At 40.5% G+C, this 16732-nt stretch overlaps 1 protein-coding gene across 1 annotated transcript in view; it reads left to right on the top strand.

The window, feature by feature from the left end:
• The first annotated feature begins 304 nt into the window (after positions 1-304).
• Positions 305-16732, top strand: part of Zzz3 (zinc finger ZZ-type containing 3) — a 34786-nt gene continuing 18358 nt past the window's right edge. Inside the window, exon 1 of the mRNA XM_032897136.1 lies at positions 305-1842. Within this exon, the coding sequence (XP_032753027.1) occupies positions 320-1842 (1523 nt within the window). The 5' untranslated portion in view covers positions 305-319. The remainder of the gene's footprint in view (positions 1843-16732) is intronic.

Below are 16732 nucleotides of genomic sequence, written 5' to 3'. Positions count from 1 at the left end.
CTCTGTGTCCGTCATAGACAGCCTCGGTCTCCTTAATTGTAATTTAAGTACAATAGACCTGAGTTGTGAGGCTTCAGGGAGTAAAGGTATGTTAAACACACACACGGAATCCCAGAACATATTAAATGGTATTTGTTAGCTGTTACGTCATTTTTGGAAACTTTAATAACCTTTGTCCCGTTATTTATTGATAATGGCTATACTTGGATAAAAAGTTACAACTTTATGCTTTTGTTTTAGATATATTAACTATTACCTTTTTCTCATTATTTTGTTTACATTTTTGAAGGTTTCCCAATGAGTGGATCATGATGACCGTATGGTAGGGACTTGCCATAGTATGGCTGCTTCCCGATCTACTCGTGTTACAAGATCAACAGTGGGGTTAAACGGCTTGGATGAATCTTTTTGTGGTAGAACTTTAAGGAATCGTAGCATTGCTCACCCAGAAGAAATCTCTTCTCATTCTCAAGTGCGATCAAGATCACCAAAGAAGAGACCAGAGCCTGTGCCAATTCTGAAAGGAAATAATAACGGAAGAACTTCTGATGTAAAACAGCAGAGTGCTCGAGAATGGGTAAGCCCTAGGAAAAGAAGACTTTCTTCTTCGGAAAAGGATGACCTAGAAAGGCAGGCCCTAGAGAGTTGTGAGAGAAGGCAGGCAGAGCCAGCACTGCCAGTCTTAAAGAACATTAAACGCTGTCTTAGAGCTGAAGCCACAAACAGTTCAGAAGAAGATTCGCCTGTAAAACCAGACAAGGAGCCAGTAGAAATCAGGCGGACAGTAGTGGACCATGATGCAGAGTTTCAAGGGGCTAAACGAGCTTGTCGATGTCTTATATTGGATGATTGTGAGAAAAGGGAAGTTAAAAAGGTGAATGTCAGTGAGGAAGGGCCACTTAATGCTGCAGTATTAGAAGAAATCACAGGCTATCTGACTGTCAATGGTGTTGACGACAGTGACTCAGCTGTTATAAACTGTGATGACTGTCAGCCTGACAGGAACACTAAACAAAATAGCCCTGGTTCCTGTGTGCTGCAGGAAGAATCAGTAGCTGGAGATGGGGATTCGGAAACCCAGACTTCAGTGTTCTGTGGTAGTAGGAAGGAGGACAGTTGTATAGACCATTTCGTGCCTTGCACAAAGTCAGATGTGCAGGTCAAGTTGGAGGACCACAAACTAGTCACTGCCTGCCTGCCTGTGGAACGTCGGAGTCAGCTGACTGCTGAGTCAGCTTCAGGCCCTGTTTCTGAAGTTCAGTCATCCTTAAGAGATTCTGAGGAAGAAGTAGATGTGGTGGGAGATAGCAGTGCCTCCAAAGAGCAGTGTAATGAGAACAGCAGTGACCCTCTGGACACGGGGTCTGAGTGCTTGCCAGCCTCTGGAGAGCCTGAACTGTCCTCTATGCTAGACTGTGTTTCAGCTCAGATGACATCTTTGTCAGAACCTCAAGAACATCGATACACCCTGAGAACTTCACCTCGAAGGGCGGCCCAAACCAGAGGTAGTCCCACTAAAAACACATCTCCTTACAGAGAAAATGGACAATTTGAGGAGAATAATCTCAGTCCCAATGAGACAAACACAACCGCTAGTGATAATGTAAGTGAGTCTCCCACAAATCCTGTTGAGATCTCTCAAGATGAAAAGGTTCTGTGTTGTGACTCTGAAAACTATGGAAGTGAAGGACTAAGTAAGCCATCTTCAGAGGCCAGAATGAATATCGGACATTTGCCATCTGCCAAAGAGAGTGCCAGTCAGCACACTGCGGAAGAGGAAGATGATGACCCTGATGTTTATTACTTTGAATCAGATCATGTGGCACTGAAACACAACAAAGAGTATGTGTAAATATGGTAACCATGAGTTCTGCTTTGCCTATCACTCCCGGGTTTCAGGATTGGTTACTAGATGTCTGTCCGTAATGCTCTTGTTACAGATGAAGTTGACACTGTAGCAGTAAGTTTAGGTCTAACATACATTTTAAACTCAAACTAAGAGCCTTGGTGTCGTGACATTGACCTTTGTTACTTCTCTCTGTAGTTCTAGTGTCCCACGTGTCTAAATAAGAAAGGACCGTGAAAGCATGGGTGGTGTGTGAGAAAAGAAAAGACCAGTGTAAAGTGTTAACACGAGTGCTGTCAATGCTGCGTCCATCCAGCTCACTCTGGCTTAGACTTGTAGAGATTTGTAATGTCTGCCTTTCCTTTCTGGGTGAAATAAATAATGAGCATGGAGCTGCAGACTAGAAATTATTTACACTTCATTCCCCATTAAAATGTTTGATTTAAGAATGTGCTTGATCCATCTTTACAGTTTAGAGAAATAGTGCTATTAACATTATGATAGTAACATTTGACACAACCCTAGTTAGTACTATTGTTTCCCAAGCTCTTATTGCAGAGGTTTTTTTTTTTTTTTTTTTTTTTGGCAAATAATTCTGTGTCCAAAATTGTCCACAATTTTGCTCACCTACTTTAAAGTATTCTGGAGAGTAATACAAATGGACCAGAGCTAACCGTCTAAATAATTCATGAAGGAACTATAAAGTGTTCATCAAAACTCTTTGTTTTGTTTTTTCAAGACAGGGTTTATCTGTGTAGCCTTGGCTGTTCTGGAACTCACTCTATAGTCCAGGCTGGCCTTGAACTCAGAGCTCTACATACCTCTACCTCCCAAGTGCCTGGCTCATTAAAATGATTTTAATGAGTAACAATGACAAAAGAAAATTAACTTCTCTTGTAGGTCAACTTTTCAACTATTATCACAAACTCAGATTATATTGGTTGTACAAAAATATTTGGATTTGAGGAATACATAAGATTTTTTTTTTTTTTTTGACAGATGCCTGATCCGTATCCTAGGATCACAGTATCATATCAGGGCTGTGGGACATAATCTTTTTGCCACAGTTATTAGATTGATCAGGACTTTAATCTGGCAGTTCTGTGCCTTTTATCATATGTATCCTTTCTGGGAAAAATTTTTTTCTGTTTTCTTTTAAAATTGTATTTTCTTAATACCGTGATTTAAGAAAATTTTCCCTGAATGTTTTATGGTTTTTTAGGTTACGAGTCTAATATACCTGAGATCAGTTTGAGGCAGAAAAACATAATTGCATCAAGGAAGAATTTCAGGTAGAAGTAAGATGATCTGGTGCACGGTGCCGCACCAACAGTGTCCCAGCAGGAGTGGCCAAGGCAGGAGCATAGCCTGGGTCATATAAAGGAAGCCCTGTCTTGAAAACACAATAAACCCAAGTGAATCAACAAATGTTCATTTATATGTAATCTTTTTTTAAAAGGTTTTTATTTGCAGGAACAAGGAGGATGTATGTTTTAGAGGAATAATTAAAACCTCAATAAGTATGATATCTTGCTTTCTTAGTTGTGGAATGGGTGTGCCTGTGTCATCCAGGTTGGTGTTGAATTGGATGCAAGTGACTCTACTGCCTTAACTTCCTCAAGCTTGTGTGACCATGGCCAGCGCCAGTTTAAACAGATGTGAATTACGTTAGAACTTATTTCTTCTGAACTGAGAGGCTGGCAGTGCGAGGCACACATTCAGCCTCTAAGCCACACCGGTCTAGGAAATGATGTCTCAGTAGGCTTATTTCCCTTTGATTATGTTGTCTTTGCTATGGGATAATTCTCCTAAGTTTCACTGGTTATTGATTCTAGAAAACAGTAATTTACACTCTCATTACTTTGAAAAATGAACTTTCATGGTGACTAAGAAAGACAGTGCTCCCATAAAATAATTATCCAGGGAGTGACCATAACGGTCAGAAAGGTGGCCTTCTGTGTCGTCAGTGGATGACAGACAGCAGGAGTGCTTTGGAGTTTGGGATGCTGTTTGTGGTTAGGACAGTGCTCAGTTTGGACGCATATGGAGCACTGGGTGAAAGAAATCACTATTTTGCTTCCCTTACCTTTTGCTCTGTCCTGCGTCTTTGCAGATGACACTTACTGTTAGGTTTTGCTGACTGCTGGCATTCCTAGGGAGCAACACAGAGTGCGCACGTTAGGCAGGCGCTTTTCTGAGATGGGAAGTGGTTATCATACTTATTAGCATCTTGGCTCCCAAGTAATTTCAAGAAAACAATACTTGATCATGTTTGATGTAAATTTTTTAATAAAGTCCCTTTTTCTCCATGTTTCTACTTTAATGTTTTTTATCCATGTCAGAGATGATTGGCATTTACAAAAACAAAACTAAAAAATAAATCAAGTGATTGTTTAAAATAGCATCATTACAGCTGTCTAGTGCGTTCAAGGGTTATAGAATGTAAAATACTTTGAAAGTGGTTTGGTGGATTGTACACAGTACCCTGTGTGCTAGCAAAGATCTCTTTGAAACTGGAAATTTAGCATTGTCTACAATATTTAGGAATACTCTTCCAGAAGGAAGAAGTCGTATTTTCTGATGCCAGCTAAAATAGGTTATTATAGTTGGGCGTTATGGTACACAGATAAAGAATCTACCCATTCCACCTCAGTTTTAATAGAAAATGCTGTGGTTGCCATAATGTGTTAAGTAGGAGGCTTTGACTCAACCCTGTTCTGGCTAAAACTTTACTCTAAGCTAACTAATGATTTAATTAGCAGCCTTCATCTTGTCCTTCTAATGGATTCATCTGCTTAAAAGACTATCACATGTAAGTCTTAGGACTCTCAGGAGTCATCACTCACAGGTGTTTGACAGGTACTTTAGAGTCCTCGCTTTAGACCTGGATCACAATCAGGTGATGACGGCACAGGGAATGAGTCTAAGTGTTTGGGGTGCTTAGCTATGGCTCACATTGTCTTCATTCCCCCACTTGCTCACTGAGTCAGGGGCTAGAAAGTCTTTTTCTGGTGAGATTCTTGTTCCTGGTTATCAATAGGTACTCTCAGAGTCAGAAGAGGATTTTAAGCCCTGGGTCTTAATATTTAGTACTGCTTTTCTAATTCAAGAGGTAATCACACAAAGGAAACTTTGAAGTGTATATGTCCAAGACTGTTATTACGTAGGCTGCAGAGCAGAGGCTCATCACCAGGGTCAGAGGACTAACTCGGTGAGAGCACGCTTTGGAAGTGTGTCTGAAACCAGAGGTTTCATTCTTTGTACTATATAGACTGCTGCAAACAAAGAAGGAAGGCATCTGAGTTAATGGTAGAAATGGCGTTGCACCTTGGCCTTTTTAAAAAGTAGGGAGTTTTTGTTTTGTTTTTACTTTCTTGAGACAGGGTCTCTTGTAGCCCAGGCTGGCCTCCAGCTTATGATGTTGCTGAAGGTAAGTGTGAACTTCTGACTTTCCTCCCTTTTCCTCTCTGGGATTACAAGAGTGTCATCTACTACTGGATTCAATCTTCTGTCTTCTAGTTGGTAATCTGAGCCTAGTTATTTCATGCAGTGATGACTTAGGTTTTTAGGTTGAACACCTTACAGAACAGACCTTTGAGTGTTTGTTTTAATCTGACTGTAGTGATAGACCGTGTGTATCTGTCAGGAGCGTCATCTTAGATAGCCCACGGCAGTGCTCATCACTTTCATGCTCTTGCTCTAGCAGTTTAAGGACTATAGGCGTAGTGTGTCTGTGAAGAGCAAAGGGCTTCAAGCGGGTTTGGTTGATTCGAGGAGACTATTCTGAGGGTTTAGGACGCAGTGGGAAGAGTATGCTTGCTGCTTGCCAGCTCGTGGAAAGAGCCATAGAACCAGCCAAGCTTGCCCCAGGCATTGGGCGAATAGGTTAGTGAGAGGAGCAAAAGCTGTCCTAAGCATAACTGTGGTCAGGAGTGAGCCATTGATTAATCAAAACATGGAGTGAATTGTTGCCAAATTAAAAATACTACTTTATTATTGAATGGGTGTTTTGCCTGCACATATGTGGGTGCACCGCATGGTGCCTGTGGAGCCCTTTGTCCTGGAGTTTCATTTCAGTTGCTTGTGAGCCACCACATAGGTGCCGAGAACCCTGCTCCCCAGAGTACCAAATACTCTGAAAGAAGCAGCTGGTGTTCTTAACTACTTAGCCAGCTCCAGCCCTGTTGCCAGAAATCTGAAGTTTTCAAATAATGTAGATGATTTTAAATGATTCTTTGCTCTCATCTTAAGTACATGAATATAGTCTTACATTGTCGATTTATACTTCTCCCTTGTAGAGGTGGTGGAGTGATACTCATGATATCAATGTTGTGATAGGTTGAGTTTTTCATGTTGGATGACCCTGATCTTTATCCCAGTTTCACTTCTTTCTGTGTTCTTAGGGCAGTGCTGTGACTTAGTATTTTCTTTCATTTTTGTTGAGTTTCCCTTCTAATTGGTCAGTACAGATAAAGGATCTACACATAGGTTCTTTTTTAGTACACATTGGTAAAGAATTCTTTACAGAAGGCAGGGCTTAGAGAAACAATCCTTGACTGTAATGCTGTTCTACCCATCGAATACCTGTTGGGTCCTAAAAAGGATCCAAATGAGTGGCCATGTAAACACGTATATACACGTGACAAGATTAGGGAAGGCTGAGGCACTGACATTTGGGTAGAATGCCATTAGGCATGGATTGTTTCTCCAAGCCCTGCCTCCTGTAGAAAGAATTCTTTACTCTGGCTGGTTGGAACATGTGTAATTTTTGCTGTGTAAACATTTGATTGTTTTGTGTATAGCTCCATGGTGGTCGTTTGCTTGATCTGTATAATCTCCTGCTCAGTTTGTGTAGCTTTGTATGCAGCTTGAGGCTCCATGTACATTTAGGGCCTTTTTCTATTATTGATTCCTCTTTGGTGTTGTGTCCTCCATATTCTCACTCCTCAGCTTCCCCAAGCTGTTTTCTGAGTCTTTGTTCAGAAGAACACTTCGTTGCTTAATATACTGATGGCTCTTCCTAGGAGGGGCTTTCCTCATTGGCTTGTCCTCTCGCACAATCTCGGTTTTGCATAGTCTGTTACCTGGGGTCTGAAAAAGGTAGTTCCTACTTTGTCATCACAAGAGTCAGCCAATGTCATTTACTCTGCCGTGGCTATAAACAGATGCGTCTGACTCTGAAGAAGTATTAGTTGTGGGAGCCTGAATGGGTTTATGTTCTTAAGCAGTTGTAAGATTGCTTATGTGGGTGCTGGAAACTGAGCGTGGGTCTTCTCCAAGAGCAGGGAGTGCTCTTCATTGCTGAGGTATCTATCCAGCCCTTCATTTGGCTTAATTTTATTTTTAAAGTTTATTTTAGATACTCAATTTAGTTAATAGAAGAGTGTTTTGCCTGCATGTTTGTGAGCCCCGTTGTGGTTCCTTTGCAAGAGCATCAAGTGCTTTTAGCTGCAGAGCCATCTCTTTAGCCTTGTGCTGTAGTATGACTGCTTTATCTCTCCCTCCTTCCCCCTTTCTTAATTTGATCTTTTTCTTTCTTTTCTCCTTCTTTCCTTTTTTTTTTCTTTCTTCCTGAGACAGGGTTTCTTTGTGTATGTAGACTTTAGAGAGACCCACCTGCCTCTGCCACCCAAGTTGTGGGATTAAAGGCATAAGCCACCACCATTGACTTGCTCTCTCATCCTCTCCCATCCCCTCTCCTCTTCTCTTCTTTTATTTCTAAGACGGGGTCACTATGCCTCTGCTGAGATTAGAGGCATGTACTGTCATGCCCAGCCTAGTTTTAATGTACACTTGGGGGTATTTCCTCTTTAATGACACCCCTTTTCCTGCCTGGTGGTTGACTATTTGGAAATATTAATTACTACTATTTCAGATACTGAGGGTTGAACTGGGGGCTCTGCTATTAAACTTTTACCTCTAGCCCTGGAAATTATTTTTAATTGGTATTCTTTGACATTTAAAATAAAATAAAAAAGCTAAATTGAAAAATTAGAGTAATAGAAGTTATAGTTGAAGAATGAACCTGGCTGTTTGAACTATGTTATGCTGTTAGATACTGCAGTGATTAGAGCAGAAGTTAAAATTGGATCACTGGTTAAGATAAAGTTTACAAGGACCAGCAAGAGGAAGTGGCACACAAGAAGACATAAAACTGTACTAGGTTTGGAAAAGTAATGCCACGAGAGATGCTGTTATCCTACGTAGAAAGGCATGGGAATATGCTCCTATACAACGTCAGTACCTGATTACCCGAATTCCTAATAGATGGCCTTTAATTCTTTTATTTTTGATGTATATGGATACTTTGTATACATGTATATTTGTATCATGTGTATCTTATGCTGCTGGAGATAGTAAGAGGCTATCAGATCCTCCGGAAACCAGAGTTAGAGACAGTTTTGAGTTACCACATAGGAGCTAGGAACCAAGCTTCGATCCACTAAAAGAGCTGCTTGTGCTCATTCTAACCCATTTCTCTAGCTCTAGCTTTGTTTTTTAATACGATTAACTACTGTAGTGTAGTGGTGTTTGCTATTGACTTGGGAGGCAGAGGCAGGCAGATCTCTTGAGTTTGTGTCCAACCTGCATAGTTCCAAAACAGTCAGAGCTGCATAGTGAATCCTTGTGATGGGAAATAAAACTTTAAAATATTAACTGGAATATCTCCCAGTTGTTTTCTCTAGGACAACTCTAATTTCTCTAATAAAATAATTTAAGTTAGAATTATTTTATGAATATGAGTACACTGTAGCTGTCTTCAGACACACCAGAAGAGGGCATCGGATCCCATTACAGATGGTTGTGAGCCACCATGTGGTTGCTGGGAATTGAACTCAGGACCTCTGGAAGAACAGTCAGTGCTTTTAACCACTGAGCCATCTCTCCAGCCCAAGTTAGAATTTTTTTGATTCACCTTTTATTTTGCTAACTCTTACATTCCCTACTTATTGTTTCCCTTCAGTTCTGTAGTATACTACCAGATTCTCAAATACACAGCACATATTCTTAGAAGGAGTTTCATGGTCACAGTTTCCAGGTAATCAAACATTATAGTTAAAATGAAGTGTCTCTTTCCTTCTGATTAACACATGATTGTGCATTTTACAAATTTAGTGTGATACTCAAAAATGCATACATTATATAAGGGTCAGATTAAGAAAATTGTTATGTCCATCAACTCTCAGTGTTGGGGATATTATGCCTTTTGGTTTGAAGTACATGCTGATTTGGTCAACAGCAGTTAACTGTGCTGTTCTGGAGATCACAAACTGTTCCTTCACTGGGTTCATTCCTCAGACCGTGTTCCCAGCCTCTCCTGGAGTAACTGAGCAAACTCTAGAGCAGGCACAGTTATGTGAGGAGCCAAGGTAGCAAGTATAACATACATGTCATAGAGTTTTATGAAGTTACAAGTAGAAAAGATTTCCATTTTTTAAATGGTATCTCATTTAAGTGTAGACTCAAATGAAGTTCCTTACAAAGGCAGTGTGGTTGATTGTACCAGACACGCCTTTCTCCATCCTGGTGCGAGGCCAAGCAGGTACCGTAAGAGCTGATACATCACTTGTATAATCGTAGCCAGTACACAGTACTCTGAATGTACTTTTCTCTTTGCATTTCACCTTGGTTTTGATACTACTCAGTCTCAATTACTATTTTCTTTGCATCCTTCTCGTTAGCTACTGTGGCTTAAAAAGATTACCTATTTAGTAGTGGATTTCAGTGAGAAGCTTGAGCTCAGACTGTTCTATTTCTCAAAACTATTTCCATTTTTGCACAGAAAACAGCAGACCATGCATGGGAATGAGTTTATTACTGCTTCTGAGTCATTTTCAGCAGCTTTCAGTTAACTTGGCAGTGTCTAGAAGAAAGGCGGCTGCTTTCAACTCATCTCCCGGCTTTGGGTCAAGCTCTGTGAGCATCAGTCAGTGTCGGCTCTTGTCTGGGTCATCTGAAAAGGTTTCTTGCTTTCTGTGGTCCAGGTCCCCAGCTAACCTTTTCTCTGAGGAAGTGCATGCTTTAGGTAACATCTGCTCATTTAAAACATTTTCCTTTACTACCTGTCCCTTAGTACTCTACATGCTAGCCCAATTAACAGGAATTTACTGGTTTGTTTTTTTCCTGTTAATGTTTTATTTAGTGGGAGAGGGACAGAAGTCTGTAGAGGTCAGAAGACAGCTTAGAGGTGTTTGTTCTCCCACAGCGTCAGGTTTGGTGGCAAATGCCTTAACTTCAAAATTTTCTCTCCAGCCCAATTTCCAAAATTTGTTTTTGGGGTGGGGATTATGGTTTCAGAGACTGGGTTTCTCTCTGTGTGTGGTCCCGGCTCTCCTGGAACTCACTTTGTAGCCCAAGCTGGCCTTAGACTCAGAGAGATCTGCCTGCCTCGGCCGGAGTGCTGGGGTTAGAGGTGTGTGTGGCACACCTTTACTAAGTATGCCCCCATTCAGCCAAGTGTGTGTCATGTGCGCAAGGACAGCTGTCAGTGCAGCACTTGGTGTTCTGTCCCTCTGTGAGTTGTTTGTGATTTCCTCATTTCTCCAGCTGAGCTCTGTGATGTGACTTTGGGTTACAATGTGGAAATGATGGGCATGCCTGAAGGGCGCCTTCTCATGCACTTACTGCCTGCTCTGGTCTGCCTCACTATGCTGATTTCCCTGCTGATTTTCCTCTGTCAATAAGGAGGAGCCCTCTTACTTAATACCATGTTCTCTGAGAAGTCTTTGTCTTCTCAAGACTGACCCTACACTCTGCATTGTAGTGAATGATAACTGCTGTAATTGTTATAGTAGATCGCAGAGTTTTTGAGAACCTTGTCCTTTGGCATAGGAGAATTTCCAAACCCTTAACCTGTTTTGAAAAATGTTAGAAAAATTAGCTTACTTCTGGTAATAAAGTTTTTATTTTTTTCAGTGCTGAAAATTGACCCTCGGTTTTTATGCATGCTAGACAAGGCTCTACCACTGGGCTGGATTCTCAGCTACCAGACTTCACTGAAAACGATCTTGATTTTAAGTTTTAAAAGAAAGTGAATAAGCTGCATAGTCATTCACAGCTCATTAAACTTACATATGGGAAGAAGTTGGTGGAGTTGTGTATTTAAGATTAGGTTGTCAAACTAATATTTTTATAATTGGAGTATAAAAGTGAGAATAAAAACCACTCAGTGTGTTTTGAGATAAAAATTTTATTGTCAAAATGTTATGCATAATTTTTAAATGTACTTTTTACAGTCTTGAGTTTTGTGTGTAGGCTTTAGAAATAGTACAGAATGGTATGCATCTGGTTCAGGGCTGAAAGACTTGGAAATGAGAAATGTTTTGTCTCCGTAACCCTGGCTCTGAAGGGTGGATCTCAGGAGTTGACTATCCATCTGTTGTATCCAGTCAGTGATCCTTCAGTGAGAAACATTGTCTCAAAATATAAGGTGGAGGGAGATGGACCTCTGGCTCCCACGGGTGCAGACCTGCACCCCACACCCTAAACATAACCTTGTTTCTGTTACCTGAAACCTTGCAGCTACAATACCAGCATAGAAGATAACGTTACAGTGAATGTGCATAGAGTGGTTGAGCTAAAAGTGCGGAATGAGGAAAAGAGAACATATGATCCAACTCAGATAGAATGGACTCTGCAGAATACGGTCAGTGAGACTTGGCTTCCTCCTTTTAAAGAAAAGTTGGGTTTGTGGTTTTTGTTTTCTTTTGGGTTTATTTTTTATTTTTTTATTCCATTTCTTGCACATTTAGAAAAGTAGTAAAAACAGTTTGAAAGGCTCTTTAAGTTCTGTCTCCACAAGAACCCCAGGTTTTAGGGTGCTGGTAGCTCTGTAAATGTGATTAGAAATACAGATTCAAATTCTTTTATGAAGTTTATTTAATTCAGTGATAGTTCCAGGTATGGTGCTGTGCACCTGTCATTGTGCACTTGGAAGTGAGTTCTAGGTCTGACCTCCTCGATAGTAAGACCCTATTTTGAAAGAACACCCCTCTACCCATGTACATACTCCCCTCGGTAAGCAATGCCTTCAAACTTAAAAAACAGCAAGGAAAATGAAATTAAGGCAGCTGAAGCATTATTGTTAGTGGCAGGAACTAGAAACCCACTCAAAGCTATCTTCAGAACAAAGGAGTTTGAAAGGCTCAGGGAAGACAGCAGAGTTCATTTGAGTGCATATTGCTGTTGATAAGGACCCAAGTTCAGTTCTCAGCATCCACATTGGGTGGAACATATCTGTAGTTCTCATTCCAGAGTATTCTGATATCTTTGATCTCATCAGGCACTTGTCCTCACGTGTACACACACACTTAAGACAAAGGCTTGAGCTGGAGCAGCATAGAGCGCCAGCTGCTTTTGCAGAGGACCCAGCTTTGGTTCCCAGCACCCACATCAGGTTTAAGTCCAGTTCCAGGGGATTCTTGGCTCTCCTCTAGTTTCCATGGGTACTTGGAATGCATGTAGAGTACATACATACTTTTTTTTATTAACATGTTTAAAAACAGGTTGACTTGTAATTCTTTTCATTGTATATGACAATTGAATACTTAATGAGAATTAAGAAATGATATTTCAATACAGGTATATAGCTTACATGAGTCAGAAGGTTAAGTAAAGAACAGTGGGCAGTCTTTGACTAGCTGAGCACAGGAAATACTGTCCAGGTGTGCCTCACCTTTCGGGATTGGAGACTATATGTGCCCTTATACCTCTCTCTCTTTTCTCCTTGTACTCAAGTTTCTTCATTCTTCTCAATTTCCACTGTCCTAGGGTTTCATCTGCATACACTGCTGACTTGTGTTGTGTTTGTCATGGTGACAGCACTGCACCATTAGCAGCAGTAGGGACCTTAGCCCTATGTCTGTTTACAGTGTCGAGCGCTGCACTTAGTGATGAGGTAGTAGATTGGATCCCCCGGGTCAGGTGTCCTGCTGTCTGTAGGGAAAAAAGAAATAAATAACTAAGTGTAATAGGCTAAACCTGTCCTTGGGGGTTGAAGAGATGGCTCAGAAGATAAAGCATTTGTGTAAGAAGGAGGCTAGAATTGGGATCCCATGAGGCCACAGGCACTGCCTATAATCCCAATGCTTGGAGACAAGAAGGGACTCCCTAAAGCAAGCTGGCAGCTAGAGTAGCCCAGTCTGCAAGCTCTGGTTTCAAGTGAGGTCCTATCTTGATATATAAGGAAGTATTGAAGGAAGACACCCTGAGTCAGCTTCTGGCCTCCATGTTTGCTTGACTGTATAATATAATATACCACATGCATAAAAGTAATGCCCTCATAGGCCAAAATCTCCTTTCAAATACCCCAGAGAATTAAAGATTGATGTTCAAACAAGAACTTAAATGCAGATGTTCACAATAGCACAAATCATGATAGCCAAAAGGTAGAAACAACCCAGACAGACAGAAGTCCTTGAATGTTATTACAATGGAATATTATTACATGGCCATAAAGAAAGGAGGAATAGCTGGAGAAATGACACAGCAGTTGAGGGCACTTGCTGCTTTTGCAGACCCAGATTTGAATCCCAGCACCTACATGGCGCTCTAGTTCCAGGCCATCCGACACCCTCTTCTGGTCTCTGAGCACAAGTCACACACCATAAGGTGCACAGACACACATGCAAGCAAAACACTTGTATGCTCAACACCCCCCCCCCAAAAAAAAACCTTTAAAAACAGCTTTAGACATTCAAAAAGAAAAGTACAGTACTATGAATCTTGAAAGTAGTAAGCAGGACACAGCAGTTCATACAACTCAATTTATGGGTATTAGCTAGCACAGGCAAATTTAATGAGATTAAAGCAGATTGTTTGAAGGACAGGGCAGCAGGGCAGTGGGAGCTGATTGTTGAAGTGTTTGGGGACCCGGGCCACGAGGGGTCAGTGTAAAGTCATGATGGAGTTGTGTAGTTAATTACCTAGTAAAGGGTAACTCATTTATACATGTTCCTGTAAAAATGCCCAAGATGGTGTAGAAGATTGTGATCATATTTGAGATACTCTCCTGGGAAACAAGAAGAAAGAATTGTATTTTACTTATTTTGTGTGTGGAGTTTTACTCTGCTTATAAGTACAGTAGAATGGTTTACAGTAGGACATGTTGGGAGCATATCTCTTGTGATGGCAGTGCTTAGAGCAAAAATACAGACTTATTTTTAACAAAAGCCAATCATTGGTGAATTTTTTCCCTAAATAGGGGAAAATTTTAAAGATAATTTGTTGAGATAGACTTTATATATGTATTGAAATAGCCAACTAACAGGAGGATTCCATGAGCTGGTGTCCCGCAGTCTTGAAAGCAACTTAGGTTGTCTTTAGCCAAATCAGGTGATATACTAAAATATCTGAAATATGATTTTTATTCTTTTAGGTAGAACACCAAAATGGTCTTAGGAATTACAGACTGGGGAGTGTTCTTATTGTAAAGGTGTTAGAATTTTAGTAATGTTAAAAAACAAACACAGGACGTTTAGAAGAAAAATGAGTATTTGGAAGAGTGAAAACCAATCTATGACTTCTGCAAAGGTAGTGAGGGAACTGTGACCAGTTCATGCGAATTTCCACCCTGGAGAGAGCCCTGCCCCTCAGTGAAACCGCCAGAATTCTTAGGTGTTATGTTAGTAGCTTAAAAGGGACTTTTGCAAGCATAGTTTTCAGTTTGCAGATTAGTTAGGAATGCACTGTCGAGTTCCTGGATGCCCTGCATCTCTGTTGAAGATGTTAGAATGGACCATTTGTTACAATTTTGAACTGATGATACATTGTTAGTGATGTGTATTCTTTTTTAGGAGTGCCTTAATTTTGGGGCCCAATTTTTATTCCCAGATATATGGGAATACTAAAGAATAGTGTTGGTAATCTCTAAAGCACAAATTTATTTAGCAGAAATTTTTATTACTCTGTATTTTGAATAAAACCTATTATATAGCTTTGTAAAAATTAATTTAGCATTTTATATTCCCCTATATTTTATAAAAACTTACATATTTTTCTCCCTAGATTAAAATATGACAACTTTTATTTCATGATGTTGGAATCATAGGGATTTTCCTTTCATGTTTCACACTTAGGCTCCGAGTTTTATCTTATTATTAGACAACACTTTAACAATGTAACAAATCTATACCCTTTTGTGGTGATGGGGATGAACCAAGGGTCATCTGTGTGGCTCCCAGCTTAGTGCTTATCCTTAAAGTGGCAACTTCTGTGTGGCCCTAACGGTTCATGATTGTTTGGGAGTGGCGGCTGTTACTTTGTTCCATTTGCCTAACAGTTTTCTCTTAGTGTGCAGTGTGCAGTTCCTTTCACAACATTGTATGTGGCCTAGCAAATTCATTCCAGAAATTGCAGTGGATAAATGGAGGTATGATTAAGTCTTATTTGATGACCACAGGTTTGAAAACAGTCTGCCTCCCTCCAGAGATGCTGATCTATCACCAGACCAGCCTTGAATTTGCCCTGTAGCCTGGGCTATCCTCTTCCTTCTGCAGAGTACTGTTACCTACTGGTGTCATTTATAACTAGGTGGAAGGGCTTAGTTAGAGGCATACAAGACATAATTTGCTGTTAGATCATCTTGTAGAACTGGGCTAGTAAATGTGTCATAGAGTTGATAGTCAGTTACCCTTCGGAACTTCAGAACTGTTTTATATTTGACATTCTGACTGAGGGTCTTTGAAAATTTCAAGGTAATTAAGTGGATCCTAAGGTCTACTGGAAAAGATCCTAGTTGTTTTGTTTTCCTCTATTTCCTTTTGCCTTTTGAGGCAGGATCTTACCCTGTGGCCCAGGTTGGCCTCCAAATCATGGTCTCTGCCTTCCAACTGCTACAGTGTCTTTAAACACGCTTGCTGCTTAACAGTGTTTTTATTACATTTATTTATTTGTATGTGTCTGCACGTTTGTGGCTGTATTGACCTTGAGGTACGTCGGAAGTCAACCTGTGGAGTTAGCTTCTCCCCTTCTACCATGTGGGCCCAGGGGAAAATGTGGTGTCAGGCAACTTTCCCGAATCATTCCTTCAACCCCCGCCATTGCAGTGTGGAGGGCAGTGAGCTTTAGCTCTTCTTGTTCTAATACACTCAAGGTACCTACTGTGTTCTGTGAGACCAAGTGTTGGCAAGCCTGTTGTGTGGTTAGGATTTGAAAGTACAGTCGAGCAAGTCAAAACAGCCTTCTTTTTCCAAGACCAGTCAGCTTTCTGGGAATGAAAGAGTTATCGTGTGTTTAATGGTCACAAAGTAGCTAACTGTCTTAATAATTTACTGTAGGCAAAACGTGTTAATGGTGACTCATGGAGCTGATGAGATCTTCAGGGCTTTAGGTAATTGGTAGAGGAGCACACTAGCAACGGTTGTTGAGAGATTTGTTTATTTTTGTTTTGTTTTTTAGCATATATAAAGTAAGAGGAAAAGGAAACAATGTCTTCTTTAAGATATTATTTTGTATTTTATGTATATTGGGTGTTTTGCCCACATCTCTGGTGCTTGCAGAGGCCACAAGAGAGGGTCAGATTCCTTGGAGCTTAGTTACAGATAGTTGTGAGCCACCATATATATATGGTCCTGGGAGTCCAACCCAGGTCCACTGCAAGAGGAACAAGTGCTCTAAACTGCTGATCCCATCTCTCCAGCCTCTCAAACTTAGCTGTAATTATAATATACATACATACATACATAAGCATGTATATGCTGTCTTCCAGTCTTTAATTGCAATATGACAGAGAGAAGTTCTTTTCTCTGTTGGGTTCTAAGTGCTGCTTGCATGTAGTTGGATGTACGTTTCTCTTTCTAAATTAGAGGGGTTTTGAACGATAATTTTTTTTAATAAGTCGTATGTACCTTTAGCCTGCATCTTGATTCTCTTCAGCTTGAGCACAGA

The sequence above is a fragment of the Rattus rattus genome, chromosome 3 (genome assembly GCF_011064425.1).
Source record: "Rattus rattus isolate New Zealand chromosome 3, Rrattus_CSIRO_v1, whole genome shotgun sequence".
NCBI lineage: Eukaryota > Metazoa > Chordata > Mammalia > Rodentia > Muridae > Rattus > Rattus rattus.
The sequence above is the reverse complement of the archived record's forward strand: the minus strand, read 5'-3'. Positions and strand labels throughout refer to the sequence as shown.